This window comes from Canis lupus, chromosome 34, assembly GCF_048164855.1.
Source record: "Canis lupus baileyi chromosome 34, mCanLup2.hap1, whole genome shotgun sequence".
NCBI lineage: Eukaryota > Metazoa > Chordata > Mammalia > Carnivora > Canidae > Canis > Canis lupus.
Genome location: NC_132871.1, coordinates 21,138,445 through 21,160,034, shown reverse-complemented (window position 1 = coordinate 21,160,034; position 21,590 = coordinate 21,138,445). Strand labels below are relative to the sequence as shown.

The following is a 21,590-nucleotide window of genomic DNA, read 5'->3' as shown; positions in this document are numbered from 1 at the left end:
CTATGAAACGCAAGAAAAAGGTATTATAGAGATAGAGTTATAAAATGCTAAGAGCAGAAGAGAAAGCACCTAGAATTTAGCTAAAGGGGAGGAAACTATTGTTTTCCATTTGGGGGAAGAGATTGAAAATTAACCAGGAAGCTTGCAATTTCTGCTAAGTTATTTCTTTTTACTGTAGTAAAATGTCATGATGTTTGAATATACAGCGACCAAAAAAAGTAATGTCCTTTCAGAAAACATGCTAACACCTGCAGGCTCCCAAGGATCTGGGTGGGATTCATGTGTATCTAGGTAATGCTGCTGGTAGTAGTCTGGGTGGTTTGATGCCAAAGCCATTTTGTAGTCTTTACTAGTCCTTCAGGATAAAAGCTGAAAGCTAGCCTAGACTTAGAAGATAAAAACAGGTCTCTTTTAATGAAAATTCTCTAGTGCCTTTGAATTACAAAGACCATAGCCTGGGGAGAGAGACTAAATGTAGATTTTTCTTCTTCCCTTAAGGAATTGGCAGGCATCTGCCAAGATGTGTGTTCCTTGTTCATTGAGAATTAATGGGAAATAACGAACGCACATGTTCTGGCAGACGAATAACGTGCTCAGATTGAAACACTAGATTGGACAGACAAGACACCCATAATCCACGTGTGTTTCTTACCAGACAAGAATGCCAGTTCACATTAAGAAAGGAGAAACCATTGAAGTGGGCAAACTTAAAAAAGTAGAGAGTACAAACTGACTTAAATAACTTCCCCCATGGAGATAAACCTGTCTCTTTTTCCCCTCTAAAGTGCAAAGAGATTTATTTTTCTTATTATAAAAAGTATATCCACTCATTAAGAAATGTAAAGAAAAAAAATAAAGCCAAATATAAAGCCACCTAAAAATCTCACTAATTTCATATTATAGTCAGAGCAGGGCAACTATTTCTACCATTGTTCTGTCAACATCCTTCCAGCATGTGTGCATATGCACACACACACACACACACATATGCTTTCTCTCAGAAATTATGGAGATTTTTTCCCCATATCAATGAATACAGATTTATGATCATTTGTTATGGCCAACCCCCTAGGTATTTCTTGTTTACGATTTTTCACAATTTATAAATGACGCTGGAGTAAACAGTTACTCTTTCCCACTTCCAATCCATTATCCACATACTCCCCCCCCCCTTTTTTTTCCCACATACCCTTAGAATAAAATCCAAATCCTTCTCCTTGGCTTAAGAGGGCCTGTATGGTCTAAATGGTACCTGTCTCTCTGCTATCTGTACTACTCTCCCTGTACACACCATGTTCAACCGTTGTGTTCCTCAAACATGTGTTATATTTTGCTTCCGGCTTTTGCACATGTTCTTTTCACTCCTTGGAAAGCTCTTCATCCACAGGATTCTCACATGGCTACTTTTTGATTGTTTGTGTCTCCTTAAATGACACTTCCCTAGAGAGGTCTTCTCTGCCGGTCTTATCTAATGTACACTACTCATTCTCTTGTTCTCTTAATAGACCCTTACAAGTAACTTGAAACCATTTTTTAAATTTGCTTTCTTGGATTTTGTCTGTATTCTCAACCAGAACATAAGCTCCACAAGATCAGTGGCTGTTTCTTTCATGTACATCAGTTTGTAATCAAGTATATAGTGGGCACTAACAAAGGATCGATCTGTTGTTGCATGAATGAATAAGTGAACAGAGGAACAAATGAATTGATGAGTATGTGTTAGTGCATTATTTGACAAATTTTCTCCTCAGAATAAGTTTCTAGAAATCGAGTTTGTAGATAAAGGGAAATTCACATTTTCTATTTTATATAAATCCTGCCAAGTATTACTCATCCATAAATAAGAAGGAAATCCTGGCATTTGTAGTAACATGTGTGAACCTTGAAGGCATTATGCTAAACAAATTAAGTTAGACACAGAAAGACAAATACTGTATGATCTCACATATACGTGGAATCTAAAAAATAAAACAAAACAAGTCAAAACAGAAAGCTGAACTGATCGATACAGAGAACAAAATAGTGGTTGCCAGAGATGGGGGGTGAGAGATGAGTGACATGGATAAAGGTGACCAAAAAGGTACAAACTTTGAGTTATAAAATATATATAAGTCCTGAGAATGTAATATACAGCATTACTGTAGTTAACACTAAGAGTAGATCTTAAGAGTTCTCATCACAAGAGAAAAAAATTTAACTCTATGTGGTGATAAATGTTAACTAAGTCTATCATGGTAATCATTTCAAAATATACAGATAGCAAATCATTATGTTGTACACTGAAAACACAATGCCACATATGAATAATATATCTCAATTTTTAATTGCAAAAAAATGTATATTGCCTACCAAAGCATGGAGCACTTGAAATTCCCACCAGTAACATGTTTGGGATGTTTAATTTCCCTCCCTACATCCTTGGCAATACTTGATACAAATCTATTAGGCAAAGAAATTACTGACCAAAATTTAAATTTTAGTTGCTGAATGCTAATGAGACTGAACATCTTTTTAAATGTTTATTGGCTATTTTTAAAATTACCAGTTCATTTCTTTGCTTTTTTTTCCCACTGGGATGCATATCTTGCTTATTGATATATGAAGGCATTTTGTATACTAGAAATAATAATCTTATTTCTTGTTAACAATATTATCAATATTTTATCCAATTTTTCTAAGTCTTATTTATGGTGGTATCCTTTTCTTTTACATAGATTCTAATATTGTATGTGTCAGCACTTCTTTTATTTCTGGCTTTAATATCATGATTAAATACAACCATAATTTTACAAAAAAAATCCCCCCATCATTTTTCCAGTTCTTTATGATTTCGTATTTTATGTTTAGTTTTTTTGAACTATCTACAATTTATTATGGCATAAAGAGTGAAGTAGAGAGCTATGAAATGCTAGTTGCCCCATTAAACCTAAAAAAATCAACTGTTTCCTCGGTCTCTAATTCCGTGCATATTCTTGATTCTTTTTCTGGTTTCTCTCTCCTTTTTTTATTTTAAAGAAATATGAATTTGCTCGATGATATTTGCGTGCAACAAACTTCATTTCTACTGAAACCCAAGGCATGGTTGCAAGCAATGAGGGCCGTGTCTTGCTCTTTCTCTGGTGATTAGTGCCATTTGAAAATTTAGCTAAAAATGTTGCTGTAAAATGGATCTTCTGCCATCCAAGGCCCCTTGGTGCTCTGGGAAGTCTATTCCCCACTACAGGTTCTGCCCCGGAAAGCCCTCATCTCTGCCGTTAGAGGTAAAATACTTAAGTGTCCTTGGCGTCCTCCATTCGCTCACCTATACGTAGAGCTGTAAGAGGAACACACATTTCTGCTCCTTGAGGAAAACCCAATCATCCGCTTCTCAGTTTAGGCTTACCTATATTTCTCTGTCCTTTGGTTAGGCCATTTCTATTTCTTGCAACATAGAAATTCCTTTTCTCCTCTTTGGATAATCTAGTTTTACCACTGCTCAATAGTCAAGATTTCAGCTTTTTTTTTTTTTTTTTTTCCAGAAGTGTAGGATACAGTGTGTAAGAAGAGTAGGCTCAGATGTTTACACTCACAACGCTGCTCTCTGCTTCCTGAACTAATAATAGGAAAAACAGCAGCTTTCATCTTCTTCTCAATGACAAAAACAAATTGAATTAGCTCAATTACACAATGATCACATCAATCTATTTAAAAATTATTTTAAACACTTTATATTTTAATATCTGTTTAGTAACTAACACCTCACCACTTTCCAAGTGTTCCTGGCTATTCTTGTATGCTTATATTTCCAGACAAAGAAACAATAGAAATAATAATCTTATTTCTATATATATAGAGAGAGAAATATATATACATATACATATATATAAATAATATTTCCAAAAGCCCAGAATAATTTCCTCCAATGTGCCACAGCAACTCTGGATTTAAGAGTTTCAAAAACAACCTCATATTCAATTCCTCCTCATCACTGTACATTCAGAAATCAACAAATCTCTACTGAGCACTTAGTATCAGCCTTAGACACTTTGCTAAGTTCTGGGGCTACAACCAAAAGCAAGATAGTCCTTCCTTGCCAGGAACTTACATTTAATAACAAAAATTAATGAATAATTCAACAGAGACTGATGAGCATTTTAAAAGACAAGTTGAAAGAATATGTAGTTGGGTAACCTAATCTAATCCATCATCAAGAAAATTGTCCTGAAGAAAGTAATATTGTTACATGAGCTCTAAAAGGGGTAAACAGTTAGCTGAATTGGAGAGGATGCAAGAACTTGTTCAAGATAAAGGGAACACTATTTACAAAAGCCCAAAGTTAAAGAGAACACTTCAAAATAGAGTTTATTCCAGGAAATGGACTGGTTGGAAAATTGAATGCAGGACAGAGTGGCTAAAGATTGTGCCAGAAATACAAAGGCAAAAACACAAAAGCCCCATGGCCATGTTCAGATGCTTTATGCAAGGGCAATAGGAAGCCATCGAGGCTTTTAAGTAGTAGAGTACTATGACCAATACATTTTGAGAGATCACTGACTATAGAGTGTAGAATGAGGTTGGAGAGGGAGAGTAGATGTGCAGAGATAAGAGGAAGAAAGGCCATTCAAAAGTCTGCTGTGGTAGTCTAGGAAAGAAAGTGTCTTCAATTTGTGTAATGGCAATGGGAGTGGAGAGAAGCATGTGGATCCAAGTGACATTTACAACACTTGGTATTCTTTGGATGTGGAAGGTGACAGTCTCTCAATACCTTCCAGGTTACTGTTGGGGAAATTGAATGGTGGTACCACATTTACTGAACTGTGAAGCTCTGATAGGGACCATGTCTTGGGGGAAGACAAAGAGATCCATGGAAATGTGCAGTTTGATGTAACTAGAAGATGCACAAATGGAGATGTTGAATGTGTAGCTGAATACATGGATTGTAAGTTCAGAAAGGAGGCTCGGGTTTTAAAGGTATTTAGTATGTGAAGCCATGGCATTAAAGGAAAGACTACATGGATGGGATAAAATAAGAAGGGAGGGGAATTAAAGCTGGGCCAAGGCTAATCATAGCAACATTGAAGGGATGAGCAAAAATGAAAATTAGTTGTAAAGAAGACCAAAACAGGTACCCAGAAGGATATGAGGATTCTGTCGACGTGGAAAACAAAAAACGGGAGTAATTCGAGGAGAAAGTGGTTAACAGCACCAATGTTGGTGAAAGAACAAGTAAGAAAGGTCTGAAAAGTTCCCTTTTAGGTGGCCTCACTGCTTCAGTGAGGTAGAGGGAGGTCAAGGATTTTGACTGAAGAAATACTGATGTGCAAGAAGGTGGATTATAGAGGATGAGGCCACAGAGTGAGTTAGGGTTCATGCCAAAGCAACCAAAGAGTGACTTTAACAAAGAACATAAAAATGCAAATTATTTATTAGCTGAGGGCAGCCTGCTTCTTGGTTTTTGTAAAACAAACTACATCCACTCAAAAGGCCAATGTCCAATTCAAAGTTTCTGACTTATGGTCCTATGGTTTGAATTTTCCATTTCTGCTGAAATTTTACTGGTGGTAGTCTGCCCTTACACGCCACCTAAACCTTGATATGGGGCGTGGTCCTTTCCCTGGACTTTCTACAACACTCTTCTGAAGCATTTGTATGTATGGAAACTTCATGTAAGTTTTGGGAAGATGAAATTTGTCAAACTGTAGAAACACAGGAAAATTCTAAAACATTTGTACTCATTATCTCTGTTCTTAAGTGTTTTTTTTTGCCACTTGGACTCTGGACAGCTTCCAGCCTCCCACTGTCTCACTAGGTCCCTGGATTCATTGTCTCACCACCCTCTCCTCCCCTAAATTCTTAACTTCCTAGACCCAGTGAGGCTCTTGGTACTTACTGATTTCTTTCAGCATGGAGTCTTCAGGTCTCACCTTCTTTTCTTATAAAGATGTTCTAAATAAAGACAAGTCTTTCTCTAAGAATTCTGAAGACATCTGTTAAAATTGTAACTTAAAAAAAAAAGACTTTTTATTTTTATTTGAGAGAGAATGAGAACAAGAGCGAGGGAGCACAAGCGGGGGTAGGGGTAGGGGAGCGCTGTGCAGGGAGCCCAACGTGGGGCTCCATCCCAGGACCCTGGGATCATGATCTGAGCTAAAGGCAAATGCTTAACCACCTGAGCCACCCAGGTGCCTCATAAAATGGTAACATTTTCAGTATCATAATTGTCACCATCTTCCTAGTTTCCCTGGCCCTAAACTTGCTCATCATTTTTGACTCCTCTCTACCTTTTCCCCATCCCTCTCATCCAATCACTGATATCACAGATGATTAACTCTCCATAAAATGAACTTTTCGTGTCCACAGCTCTAGAGTAAGTTTTCTTGATTATTGCAAGATCATTGTAATGGGTCATCATCCTCTGGTTCCCTGCCCCACCCTTAGTCATCTTAAACACAGTTGCCCCTGTAATCCAGACAACACCAGAGTACTTCTACCCTCTAATTATTTCACTCACTCATTTAATAGACATTTCTGGGAATTTCTAATATGTGAGGGAAAGATAAAAGAATGAAGGAGCCCATTTCTGATTTCAAACAAGTAAAAAAAATGGGGTGACACACTGAGGTATCTGAATATCCATAACTAAAATGTAAACCACTTTGCCAAGCCCCCTGAAGCTCCCCCTAATGCAGCAGGAATTTGTCTTTCTCATCCTAGTTGCCATGACTTCCCTCTCTATCACAATACCCTGTACACTTCAGTTACAATGAAGCTATCATTTGCTAAACAAAACAAAAACAAAACAAACAAGAAACTTTTAAATTCAGGGGTACCCAGCTGGCTCAGTTGGTAGAGCTGGGGACTCTTGATCTCAGAGTCGAGAGTTCGAGCCTCACATTGGGCATGGGGATTACTTAAAATCTTAAAAACAAGCAAAAAACAACTCTTAAATTCAATCTGTGCCCTTGTCATGCTGCCTGGCATTGCTGTTCCTTCGCTGGCCCCTCATGGTTCTTGCTCACAGGTTCTGTAAATGTTAACTCCTACAGGCTTCAGCACCCACCTGAAGGTGCCCTCCCATCTTTCAGCAAGTATAACCAGTATCTCTCTCCTATTGTCCTAACAGTGTAACACTTACCCAGCCTGGCCTCTAGGACAGATACTTGTCTATCTATACTCTATTCAATTTTGCATCTCAAAAGTGTCTTCCACATAATAGGCACTCAATACATGCTGAAGTGAACTTGACGAGCACACGAGGTAAGAACACTGTTTTCAGCTCATGAGATTGCTGACATGACAAGAGCTTCTGAGGACAGCAGAATCCACGAGTGTACAAGTAGGGACACATTCATTCAGTGAAACTTCATTAATTTCTCAGGGATGCACCAATCACCTAGGAGTCTTTTTCATCTCCCTCCACTCAGCTGTGCATTAGCCCATTTCCTGTGTTGTTTAGGCAGGGTCTCTAAAGCTGGGTTTTCAATTTTCTAGATTTCCCATCATATCAATCTGTTATTTGAAGGAAAGAGATGGAAGATATAAGGATCCCAAATCTCACTTTCTATTTTTAATCAGCCAAGTTGAAGGAAGCATGAGTCCTTGAATCCTGGTGCAGGCAGGGACAGCTATCCACAAGGTCCCCGTGAAATGGCTGGGCTCCACCCCCACCACTGTACTCTAACCACACTACTTCCATTAGCACATTCTCACGAGGACTAAAACGAGGGCAGAGGCACAGTACGTAATGTGCACTGTATCATTCTTGGCAGGAGGGACAAACGAGTGGCAAGGCACTCAGTAGTGAAAAGGATATTCCAGTGAGGCAGAGTACCTAAAAGTATAGTCACTAATGTAATAAAAAAAATTAGATCAATTAAGATTCTAGACAGAATCAGACAACTATGAATGATCTAACTTTAGAGCTGATGCCACTGAGGATGGTGGTCCCTTTCATAGAAATGAAGAAATGGATTTAACCAAGGCTACGTAGCTACTATGTAGTGGGCTGGAATTCAAATCCAGCAAGTATGAATTCATGGCTATAATCTTAACTCTAGTTTCTAATACTTTATGTATTATGTGGGGTTGAATTAGGAAGTAGTGAATTTTTACAATTATATAGGAAATTGACAGGCAAAGGGCTAGCCACCTGGCACCCAGCTGCAGAAAGAAGTATTTATGCTGGTTTGAAATTCACTTGGATACCTTTGTCAAGTCAGGGGATCTCTTCAATGAACTGGGTGAGTATAGTTATGTGCTCAGCCAAAAGTCTGGCTTTTCTCTGGTTCACATCTATAATTTGTGGCCTGTGGTATATGCAATTAGAGACAACGCCAACAGTGCCTGGATTACCAGCATGCCTCAACGTCACAAATAGCAAAATTGTGGGAGCCAGGGCTGGCAGGAGGTGATCCATCCCATGAGAGGTGGGTATGACAGTTTGGCTGAGTGCTCGGTAAATATTACAAGAACCCTGCATCTCGAGCAAACCATTCTGTGCCCCATTCGTGTGGATAACACTGACCAAAAATCACCTGCTGTTTCTTTAGAGAGTATGAGACAGAAAACTGGAGGCCTTATACCAGCCATAGTCACCAAGGCCAGGAGACAATGCAGGTCATAGTATAGTACAGTGGCGTTTCCAATTGGGGCGCATATAAAATTATGTTTCTATAATTTGTTTGCTTTGAAATTCTACTTATTTTATCATATGCATTAGAAGACATTCTGTGTAGGGGGTCCATAAATTTCATCAGGCTGCTAGATGGATCCAAGGCACGAGAAAATTTAACCATTGCCTGGCAATAGAGAGGACTTTTTTAAACAGAGATGTCACCTCAAAGCACCAAGTTGCAACCACTACCAAGGACAAACTTCCGTTTTCAGAGAATTCATAATCCAGGGAATAGTCTAATGTCATTATCATAATACAACTACCACGAAGAGTTGGCATCGCTGGTGATGAGAAGCTAGACATCGCGTGGGATACTGATGAACTGCTGTTGACCATCCTAAAACAAATTGACACAAAAATCTCCATCTAATGTCCTCAGATCAGTCAGAGATTACACCATTATACACGTGAAACAAGCACTTATTCTTAATCGAAACGCTCCTAAAATTTTTCATCTTGTTTGATCAGGTTTCCTGTGTGTTTTCAAAATAATTACTTAATTCTTCCACATAAGGAAATAAAACAACATAGACCAGACAATCTGCAGAGTTTCTTTCTAGGAGAGTGAAGCCTACTAATTCCAATATATGAAAAGATAAAAGAAGAAAATAGAGCTGATATGACCTAATCCTAATCCAAAATGGTACAAGATAGTAGAACTTGGCTAACTCAAATGAAAAATAATCCAAAGATAATTCACATTTTTCTTGGAAATCCATTTTAATACTGTACTAACTTTGAATGTGTCTGATATTTTCAGATTTAATTTCATATTAGACTTATACACATGTACACACAAACATACACATTCAAAACCCTATTTATCAGAAAGAATCATTAAGGATAATGTCTACCTTCCCTCAGTAATTTTGCTTGACTCATGCTTTAAGATCAAAGTAAGCAATTACATACAACATCTAGTCTCCACAATAATAAATTTAGATTGTGAATGAAGTCAGAGACACAAATAACAAAGACAAGCACCAATTGGTCAATTTATGAGCCTAGTATTTAAAATATGACATTCTCTGATATTGTCAATTTAAACTGAGTGCAAAATGAGAAAATGCAGTTCAATTCAAAACACAAACTACTTTTATAAATTGGAAATAAGTCAGAAATACTCAGGGCTATTCTGAGAGGTTGAAAGGGTCGGTGTGTTTACCTTGCGCCCTCCCATGTAGATGGAGGTCCTGTGTGTCTTCCAAGCCCTCGTGGATACCGGATGTATATTTTATAACATCAAATTTATGTTCTAAGTTTCAGTGTTTCAAGAATTAGGTTTGCCTTGGCTGAAAGTGAACTGAATATTGCTTACATTCCACCAATATTTTTTCAGTAATAACTGGTTTATTAGCACTTCATGTTTTCAGATGCTTTGTTGCCAAAAATGTATAACCTCTATGTAAAACCAAAGTATGCATTTTTGAAATGTTTTTTTAAAAATCTCCCTAACTTTCCCACAGTGTTGTTATAGGACCAATTAGAGGAAATGGGCATATTTTGAATGATTTTAATTTGATGTTTTTCTTCTCTTTTCTTGAACAATGAATAGCCATCCCACAAAAAGTAGGATAAAAAGAGTTACAGTATCCCAGCAAAAACTTCTGAGATGGTCTCAGCAGAAAGGAGGCAAGCATTCTGAGTTTTTAAAATCTTTGGTTTCCAAATTGATGTTGCTAAGGTAAGAAACTGAAAAGTGGTTAGGCAAAGAGAATAGCACAAATTTGCCTGTTAGGAACTTTATAATTTTGAATCTTTGATCTCACCAATTTTGATCAGGTTTATGATTGAGTAATGAAAGGATCTAAAGAATCTGAAAGTTACAGCAGGGGGTCAATGTGAAATATTAAGGTGACAACTGTCATAGATCACAGGCCACAAGAAGGCATGTGCAAATTATATAAATCCCCTCTATATTTTGATCATTTTCTTTGAAAAGATAGTTCCAGGTAGTTTTTAAATGAATGAAATAAAATGTAATTAATAATGTGCCACTAATAGTTATAATACCAGTGTAAATATTTTAGTATAGTTAATAATTTAAGAACCTAATAACAGTCATCCTGAAAAAAACCCCAACATATTTCAAAATAATTTTAAGCTGATACTCAAAAATATGGATTTTAAGGTTATAATAAACTGAGAAAATATAGAATTCAAAATGTCTTTTAGTCCTATTAAGAAGTTCTGGGTAGCTTTTTCAATGGATAGCCTCAAGATTTTATCATTCTTTTTAAGTTACAAAAAGAGTAGTGTAATTGAAATTTAGTCTGCAAATAATTTATCCTGAACCCTCAAGTTTTTTTTTTCATATTTTGTGTTTGAGAATTCAAATGCTACTGTAATATATGAGGATAGAGAGATGTTTTATATGCATATTTGACGAAAATACTATAGTCATGTAAAATCACACAAGAACACACCAAATCATTTTTTCTGAGGTTTAATTTTAACTAATGAATTTTAGATGATGAATGTAATGTCAATCCAAATCTTTGCTTATCTGCAATGCACAAGCTATTTTTTGTAACTCGTAGGTGAAATAGATTCTTTTCACCATGGCAACGTTTCCTCCCTTGTTTGTGGTCTTTCTTTTCCTTTCCTTTTTTTTCTTTTTCTTTCTTTTTTTTTTTTTTTTTTTTGTCATGAGTCCTTTTTCTTCAACAGTTGAACAAGTCACTTCTGGTTTGGCTAAAGAGCAATCCTAGCACAATAATGTTTCAACTTGCAAGGAAGAACACCCTTATTGAGTTGATAGAACTCCACCAGCTGGATTAGATCTGTAAATCTCGTGTGGCCATCATCCAGGGTGTGGAAGAGTTCACCATCGTCTTCCACCTATAGGAAGAACAACAAACTGGTAAGAAGGACAAACAACCCACAAGGACCATCATATTCTATTGCCTGATGTGTCTTCATACACTAAAGTGGACAAGTGGATGAAACCAAAGGATGATGGAAAAAGAATGCTATGATGTGTGCATTTCTTTTCTGTAGCTTCACTTGTATACAGAAGAAATGTCATTCATACCCTAGTGTGGCTCTACTTTCTTTACCTCAAATTCTCCAAACGTTCTGTGGTTAGAATAATATGACTATTGTGAATCAACAGTGAGAAATCTGCACTATTCAATATAAAAGTAAACAAAAGATTTTAATGCTCCCACAGAAATTAATTTCCATATTTGAATGCTGTCTTATCTAACAGCCTCCTAGTATATTAGAAACAAACAGTCATATAATTTCTACCAGTAAATTGATCCCAATGCAATCAAACATTATGTTAATGGAATGACAGCTTCTTGTTTTTTAAAAGTTTTTCTTGTCAGTGAGGTCTTATGACATTAAACAACTCATACTCACCTAGGGACATTATTTACAGACTCAGTGAGGTCGGGAAGATACTTCATAGGGACTTTGGGTAATTCCAAAAAGAGGCCATTCAAAAAGAAACTAACAACCTCACAATCTTATATAACTGAAAGTAGGCTGAATCTCTATTCCACACTACCTGGTTCCGATATACAGATCACATGCACACACACATGTGCACATACACAGAACATCAGCAGAAGCAACAGATATCCCAAAGCACGTTGCATTACTCAGGAACAGAATTACAGAAATTTTTGAAATGTGCTCAGAATAGTTTAAATATTCTCCAGTTCTGCAGCACCTGTGTATATATCCATGATTAAAAACAAAACCACAAAAACAACAACAACAACAAAACATGTTTGGGATAAGAAAAGAGAAAAGGGGTTGCCTGGGTGGCTCAGTTGGTAAACATCTGACTTTGGCTCGGGTTGTGATCCCAGAGTCCTGGGATCCAGCCCAGCGACAGGCTTCTTGCTCAGCTTCTCCCTCTGCTCGTGCTTGCTCTCTCACTTGCTCATTCTCTTTCAAATACATAAATAAAATCTTTAAAAAAAATTGTCTCTCACTGAATATTTTAGGTCATTTGTTAAAAAAAAAAGACAGCGTTTGAAAATAATGGTTTTTAAAGAACTGGTAGTAGAATTCAGAAAGAATCTTTAGTGGCCTTTTAACAATAGGTGGCATGGGGTCTATACAATATTGGTAAATCATATTTCATGGAAAAAGGGAAATTGAATTTTTACAATTCCTGTATTTCTTATATTAATTCAGGCTCATAAAACCGTTTCTGCCAAACTTAAGTCTAGTCAAAGCACAATCACCCCAGTTATATTTAATAAAAGATCCAAAGAAAACCAAAGTTTCCCAAAGCTTATGCATTAAGATCATCTCTAATACACGAATGTGAAATCACAAATTACTTACTGGTATAATTTGAAAATGCTTTATTTTTTGTCCATGACTCATTGACAGTACGAAAGTTTTGGGGTTACTCTGACTATCCCGTACCAAGAAAACTCTAAAGAGAGAGAAGGAATTTCAATATATGTTTCTATATTTACTCATGTATTTCAGAAAAAAATATAGCATGTAATAAATCCAGGAAATATTTAGCCACAGTTTCCCTTTATTGTGTGTTCAATGATGGGATTGTCCAACATGGTAAACAATATGGTATAACATAATCTTATACAACTGTCATCAGTGCTAATTAAATTTTAATAAAATAAATACACAGCCCATTTGTCAGACTGTTCGCTCAGAATAAGGAAATATAATGCTATGCTGACATCAATAATTAGTGCTATTTTTTTTTTCCATTGATGAATTGGGTATTCACATGTAACACATTTCTGCAGAGAATGGGGGGCATGAGCATATCATTACTTTAACTTCTGGGTTATGTTAGTCCTTGAAAAGAGAAAATTCCCTCTTCAACACTGATCCTCCTTTTTCTTTTGATTCTGGTTCCTGTTACATATCCAACAGAAACTGAGAAATGAATATATTCAACAAAATCAATCCTGATCACCTATTAAATGTTTGAGTACACTATTTTAAGTAAAAGAAACCCCCAAACAATATATATTTTAATCTTGAAGAATGCAGCAGAAAACCCCCTATAATGTCAGGCTAGCAAAATAAGACATGGCCTGATGGCCTAAGGGAAAAATGCTACCAGGCGTGGATTCTTATTTACTGGCAATAGAGTGCAAAACCAGCTTTGTGTTAATTGTTGGCAAACAGATTGTGCAAACGATCCCCCCTGGTGGCTCCAATACTAATCTCACTGTGCCTGGGCAAAGAGGCAGCCGAATTTGAGCCATCACAGATGTCTGATGAGATTATCCATTTCATTTGTACCATGTGAGATTCCTACATTACATCACTGGGAGATGGGACAAAAGGGAGTTTCACTGGTAAGACAAGCTGTAATTCCCTCCCCACTCCCGAGCGGATCACCACCACCATCTAGTGGACTGCCTGGCATCATCACATCTTTCCAAAGGATCCTGTCCCCCTCCTCAAATTTTTTATTAAAATATTAAAAAAAATAAAGATGTTACCATCCTTTATGCAATTATTTTATTCAATTTATAAAAACCAGGCTCTGAGAGTAGGGAGATTATAATCCTCCAAAACATTTTAACAATTCTTTGTGATTTATTTTTCTTGGTCTCATCAGATTGTAATTCTGCTGATTGTTCAAATTTATATCTAAAAAGACTGTGCTCCACATAGAGTATATTAAAATCTTCTCTTATTTAGAGTCTAGTGAAATGCTGACTTGCTATTAATAATCTTCCATGTGAAGATGCATTTTTATCCAAATGTCAGTATTAAATCACCTTGAAATCTTGTCATCATCTTAAGCCAACCCTTGAAGATAAAAGATCCCATCACCACTTGTTTAAATTGATGCTGGTTTCATTTCTCATCCAAACCTCAATACAACCTCCTTGATTTGTACTGCATTTGAAAAGGGAATTTAGCCAGTATTATAGAAAGTATTTGAAATACTGAGTAACTGGAGAAAAAGAAAATTCTTTAGATTGTAAATATTTCATAATACAATTGACATTTCTCTTATATCTCCGATGGTACCCCACTAAAAGATGACTCAAGTACTCTTCATAGTTACACTACTTTAAGCTGTTAAAATTTAGATAACATAGGAATGTAAGAGAGAAAAAAAACAAGCAGTCAAAATATACATAAAAGTTTTAAACTGAATGCAGTCTGTATCAAACTTAAAACTATACAGAACATGTAAGATTATGCCATGACACAAACTACACTTTGGAATCCCATGTTCAAATCAAAATGTGGATACCTCAAAACAAGTTCAGTTTTAGCTGAGATACTACTATTGGCACAGAATGGGCAATATTAGTGATTTTTGGTTAACAGCAGAGTGTCCTATTCAGTTATCTGTTCATTTATGCACAACTACTAAGCACACGGGATGTAATAGGTATTATGTAGGTATTGCTAGGATACAATGGTAAGCTCCCATACAGAACAAAGTCACTTCCGTTATCATAAGCTAAAGTCAAAACTATGTGTATTAACTAAGTAATTACTGATTCTAAAAGAACTCAAAATCACTACCATTCAAAATCAAACTTACCCATCCACAAGTCCTTGCTGAATAATCAATCGCTGAGCTTCTTCTCTAGAAATTTTGTGGTGAAACCATGGCTGGGACCGGTGGATGGCTGAGGAAATAAAGTGGAGGAATACAGAACTCTGTTTGAAATGCTCACAATTTCATTACATATACTTTCCACCAGAGCCACCCAGTCACCATACCAAAGTGCCCATCCATCCAGACATCCAGTCCCCGTGAACAGGCAGAGACATACCCATGTTTGTGGCAGAGCTCTGGGAAGAGGCAGTTGGGCTACCGTGGGTGGCCAGGCGTAAACATCCTTTTTTCTGCACAAAGAAAGGGGAAGCAAATTTCAATTTTTGGGGTGAGACAGACTCAAATCATAAATATTTTGAAGAATGTGAAGCTATTTGTACCCTCCAAGCGAGTCCTTCTTCAACAGCAACTGAAAGGGCTTCTGTGGGATTTTCTATAACTCTGCTTTTCTGTCCTGAGAAGTCCATTGCTACGAGAGAATTCTCTGATATACTTCTCTGGAAAAAAAACCACATTTTTTACCATGAAAATATCTTTGAAAATTATCTCTTAGTATTCTGCTGGCAATACATTTCCACTATAGAATGTGTGATTCCAAAGGTGGCTGGCAGGAAATTTAAAAAATCAAAAGTGCATATTTAAGATAAAAAAGGTGCTATGAAATATTTTGGTTAAATAAGTTACATAGTTATTTGTCAAGGCTGAATTAAGTGGTTGAGAAAAGAGACTAAAAGCTTTCAAAGTTAGCATGTCTTTCTCTTAGAAGAACCCTATCTTTTCATATTCTCTAGTAAAATGGGAACACGCCAATTTAGAAAGAAATAACTCTTCCTGTGGCTAAAAGACCCACCACTTCTGAACTAGTCTCTACTATGATTTGCGATTCATCCATTATCATTCAAATGTCAACTGTGGGGGCACCTGGGTGGCTCAATTGGTTAAGCATCTGCCTTCTGCTCAGGTCCTGGGATGGAGCCCCATGTCAGGTTCTTGCTCAGCGGGGAGTCTGCTTCTCCCTCTCCCTTGCCCCCACTCATGCTCTCTTACTCTTTATCTCTCTCTCTCAAATAAATAAATACAATTTTTAAAAAATGTCAACTCTATTTACTGATGAAGCAGCTGTTTCCTAAGACTCAAGACAGACAAAAGCTTTAACAGATTGACTTACATCACTTCTTGAGAAAGAAATAGTATTCATATTTCATAATGGAACAAACTACAGTATGTATTTTAAAACTGTATCACATCAATGTTCATCTTACTTAGAAAATAAAATTTATGGGTGCCTGGGTGGCTCAGTCAGCTGAGCTCCGACTCTTGATTTCAGCTCAAGTCATGAAGTCAGGTTTGTGAAATGAAGCCCTGTGTGGGGGCTCCACAATCCACGGAGGGGGGGTGGGCCTGCTTGAGATTCCCCCCTGGCACTCCCCAGCTCATGCACATATGCGCATGTATGCATTCTCTCTCTTGCAGAAATAAATCTTTAAAAAAAAAGAAAATTTAGTGAAATAATGGCTCTGCTAATTCCATAATATTAAAAATTCTATGATCTAATATCTGAGTATTTTTTTCATCTTGTGAGGACACACATGGAAAAACTGAGAGCTGGGCAGCCTGGGTGGCTCAGCGGTTTAGCGCCACCTTCAGCCCAGGGCATGATCCTGGAGACCTGGGATCCAGTCCCACGTCAGGTTCCCTGCATGGAGCCTGCTTCTCCCTCTGCCTGTGTCTCTACCTCTCTAACTCTCTCTCTCTCTTTCTGTGTCTCTCATGAATAAATAAGTACAATCTTAAAAAAAAAAAAAAAAGACAAACTGAGAGCTACAAAAATAAATCTGATAGAAAAAGAACTGACATCACCAAAGATAATTTAGACAGGTAATACAGTCTTCCCTCTGCCATTACTTTTTGTCTTCTCTGAAGGTGAATATATCCAAACCTAGACTTTATTTTTTTGTTTAGGGCTCTGCTTTGCAAGCATCTTTTAAAAAAGAGTGCCATTCCCAGTCATGCATCCTAAAAAAAGAAAACATTTTCAAATCACCCGTCAAGAGCCTCAGTTTGTAAGAATTAGCACTCTCCCAAAGGAAAAAAAAAAAATTCAAAAACAGCATGGACAATGTTCAACACTTACTCTCTACTCATTAATAGGGGAGCGAAACAAAAAATGGAGTTCTAATGGTAAAGGAAGAGCCAGTGTGCCCCTGGAGACTCACAGCTTAAGTCTGTTTTACAGCTCTCCACGTGGTTTCAGCCCTTCCTAGCTTGGTCTAAAACCCTGTAGCCAAATGTATGCTTGAAAGAAAACCTTGTCTATGCAAAAAATCAGGGGCTCACTTATCACTGCATCATACGTCCTCCATCGTTAGCGTTTGCTATTTCCTCTTCAAACCCTGCTGTAGTGGTCCACAATCTTATTACGGTTCATCTTTATTTCTAGAGATCCGGCATGCAATCTTTCATTTGTTACAGGAGCCTTTGTAACTGACAGCTGCTCTTTCCAGACAGATGCTGTCTCTGTAATCTCTATCTGCTGTCACACCTTAGTTTGCCCTTCTCACCCCATGATCTTCTGTGCCGGGCTGTAGACCAGTCGGGTACACTTCTGCTTTGCTGACATTAATGAAAAGCCTCCACCTGCCCAAACCACAGAGTAACTAATCTCAATCATAATGATAGCTTTATCCTTATAATATCTCTACTTCACATGCCAAGATGGGTGCTCTAATCACAAGGTCCTGATAACACAAAAACACTGTTAGGAAAGAAAAATAAACATAGCCAGTTGTTTTTGTTTTTGTTTTCCTACAACAGGATAGAATGTAAAACAAGTTCCTGTGTTCCCTAATTACTTGACATTAGTAGGGAGTCTACAGTACAAATAAATATTTTCATTTGCTACATTAACAACACTAGGGAAAACACGGGAATATAGCAAATGTTTTCTATTGAATAGCAGGTGGTGGATGAAAAATTAATAGTTTACCTTTGGTGGACAAAGAAATAGAAGTGAAGCAGAATCTGACTTGAACTCAAAAGGTCATTTTCAGCTCAATTTCTTTCACGTAAGAAAGTGATGTTGATAACATTCAGGATCAGTGTATTTCTCAAATATTGGTCCCTTTTTCTAGCTCTTTCTTCTGGTGGAATAAACAGGGCAAGCCCTGAAAAAGGGTCCATGATTTTAATAACACATCTCTTTTTTCAAGAAAGAAGAAGTCTGGCTACACCTTGGATTATCCAAGCCACACTATGAGATCAGATCCAGTCACTCCTAGTGAGCTTTGGACATAAAAATGTTTTCCCGGCAGTTTAGGTAGGTGATGACTAGTAGCCACACACTCTCTGTCACCCTATTGGAAAGATGTAGATAAGCCTGCAGCACAGTCCTTAGCAAGAGGGCACAGGAGTTCCTGATATCTGCTTCATACAGAGTCACAGGACATCAGAGATATAATCAATTCCCGAACGTAAGCAACTGTCCGCCTTGTTTTACACTGCAGGACACTGGTGACTGAACCAAGGTCACACAGGTAGCTTACGGTAAAAGCAGTTGCAGACCCTCTCTAAGGTTTTTTATGTACCACAGAGTAGGAGGTACAGGAAGAAAGTGCAGTTTTCCACATCTAGCTCAGGCATAAGAGTGAGGATAATGACTTGAGTAGACTAGTTTTCCCCATCCCAATGCTCTAGTCATCCCAGCCATCCTAACAGACGCTCCTTTGTGCTGAAAAGGACCAGATATTTGGCTTCCTGAAATATCTGTTTATGATTCTTATTTCAAAGGCAGATAGGGGTGGCCATGATGTGCTGTACCTAGCTATGATGTGCAATGTGGTATGGGAAAAACTTTTTTTCTTCTTTCCCTTCTCAAAATGTATCCCTGGAGGAGTTAAGAATATTGTTCCTTTAAAAATATAACTAAAGTATACTCAGTTATTCTCACTGAAGATAGTGCTTGGAAGAAAACCAGCAGAGGCAGTTGAGGAGCACTGGCATCCATTATATAGGTCACTGATTCTTCCGTGATAACCTAGAAAGGTGGGATTCTGTGTAGACATCAAAGTAAACACAAATACCTCCCAAAACATCTCAGTTTCCTTCATGTAAGTTAAGAAGAGTGGAGATATAATTCTCAAGTGCTGTTCTGTTTGATCTTGACAACTGCTATACCGGACAGCCAGCTCCTCACTACACAGGCCCCCTACAAAATCCCCACTTCCATCCAGATTCATTCAAGTGTCTTTCCCTATACATGGTGTTGAACGAGCAGTTACACTAACCAACACCATGATATCGATCAACAATAGGACCACTTTCAGTGGAAAGTGGCAAGAATAATACCATGCTCATATGCATATGATGAGACTAGAAAGTACTTTGTTTATGACAATTTTTTTCCTATGATTAAGAGGACTCTAGACAACTGCCTCCAAATGTATGGCTACTATTAACATGCTCATCCTAATAACATTAGACTCTAAGAGAAATTTACAAGGATTTAGAAAAGGATTAAGATAATAAAATCCATTATTCTTTATATACATGTGGATTGAAAGATAAAGGTAAGCTGACAATTTATAAAAATACTCACCTAAAGCAACTGCTTTTATAAAAATTCTTTCCAGTCTTTAGTTTCTTATTTTAGGGCTTAAAAGTAATATGATACAAAGATGAAAAGTTACTCTTCCATAATATAAAGCAACATAACTACAGAATTGGAGTTCTTTTTTCCATATTAGTCTATCGGACTTTGTAATCAACATTATTTCATGCCTCATTCCTAGAACTGAGCATTTCATCTGCTACATTACATGTGGGGAAATGTGCCTTCCTTGGTCACAGCCATGAGGAGCATGTTTTTAACCTAAGTGGAAATGCAGCACGTCAGTTGATTTGCAACACAGATGCATACACCCAAACTCCTAATAGACTCAATATTAAGGAGCAAGAGCAAAAATAACAGAACATAAACTTTTAAGTTCATAAATACATTTCTTGTGTTAATTCACAATAAATTTAGATCCTAAAGAAGGGAAAAGATATGTCTGTGTGTATCTGCAAATAAATATTCAAGTTGCATTTAGTATGAATCTGAGAAGTGGTGTTAGACTTAATGAGCAACCTATATTTTGGCTTGCAGCTTTTGGGTTTCCTGAAGAGCAGTTTGCTTTTCTAGGACCCAGACCTTAAAAAATTTTATTGTTAGAAACCCAGAATGCAAAAGAGCTCACCCGTGTATAGTGCAGCTTTTAAAATTCCAAACATTTTTATACGAGGCTACGAAAATTCCAGAATTAATATTAAAATAAATAAATAAACCCACAATCAAAGGAAACACCTACAATCCCAAGGAAGTTACTCTAAAAATCATATCAAAATTAAATTTCAAATGTTGTAATGACACGATTCACATAACTCTTTCAAATATTTACAAATTTTCTTTAATATATAACATTATCTATTTTAATCGAATACTTCATGATACTCTACTGCTGTGATCTGATCACACAGGCTGCAATCATGTGAAATCCAAGAATAAATAATTCAATAACATTATGTTAGGATGGTGTCAAAGAATTACTTTACTTGACCAAAAGAATGTAAATGTACTGTAATGTACACTTATAGTGCACTATTCTTGCAAATTAATATGATGTAAATATAAAATATATAGATTAATAAATATGGTCCTTACCATGGGTGATATACTCTGAGAACTGCAGCCACTTCTACCTTGATATGGATGCATGTAATTCTGGTACAGCTGCATGCCATACTAATAAATAAAAACAAATAAATAAAAACACATTCCCATCACTTTTACTACACAGGTAATTTATGAAAAAAAAACAATATTTTAATTAGTTATGTATCATAATATAAAAAAATAAAAATTAGAAGCTTTCCTTAAAACAAATGGTAAAGCAACCATAATTTTGAAAGGTCAGCTTTTAGTGGCCTACAAAGATACATTTAAAAAGACAGTGCTTTTTACTTGAGCCCACACTTAATTAAGGTCTAGCTCACCAGTATAAAGACCTGTAGCGGACATTTCTACTTGTTCTTAGCACCAACACCATTTGGAGTGGTATAGCATCTAGTGATAAGAGAGCTCACTTGGGAAGGATGCCAGACTTGATGGAACAAAGACGGAAAACTCTATATGTATCTTAAGCAAAGCACGGTAAAAGTCACCACAATTCTTCAATGACCAATTGTTGACTTATACCGTCTCTTTGGCAAATCCATAAACTTGGTCCTATGTTAAAGATTCTTGACACTGCAGCATCCTCTACTAACAATACTCTTACCATATTGTTTAAATTTTAGCTTTAAATTCAAGGAAATCAAAATGGTAGGCAATCAGGCTGATCTCACAGAAAGGATCACAAAATACAACGTAAA

The 21,590-nt window shown here is 36.9% G+C and overlaps 1 protein-coding gene across 6 annotated transcripts in view; it reads right to left on the bottom strand.

The window, feature by feature from the left end:
- Window positions 1-11,083: 11,083 nt before the first annotated feature.
- The window catches only part of GRB14 (growth factor receptor bound protein 14), a 164,099-nt gene continuing 153,592 nt past the window's right edge, over window positions 11,084-21,590 (bottom strand). For 5 of the 6 annotated variants that reach the window (XM_072810969.1, XM_072810970.1, XM_072810967.1 and 2 more), the window contains 6 exons: window positions 20,881-20,961; window positions 15,563-15,679; window positions 15,400-15,472; window positions 15,165-15,252; window positions 12,959-13,052; window positions 11,084-11,494 (listed from right to left, as the gene is read on the bottom strand). In XM_072810969.1, coding sequence (XP_072667070.1) covers window positions 11,348-11,494; window positions 12,959-13,052; window positions 15,165-15,252; window positions 15,400-15,472; window positions 15,563-15,679; window positions 20,881-20,961 — 600 coding nt within the window. In that variant the 3' untranslated portion in view covers window positions 11,084-11,347. The remainder of the gene's footprint in view (window positions 11,495-12,958; window positions 13,053-15,164; window positions 15,253-15,399; window positions 15,473-15,562; window positions 15,680-20,880; window positions 20,962-21,590) is intronic. The other variant, XM_072810968.1, reaches the window with a different exon arrangement.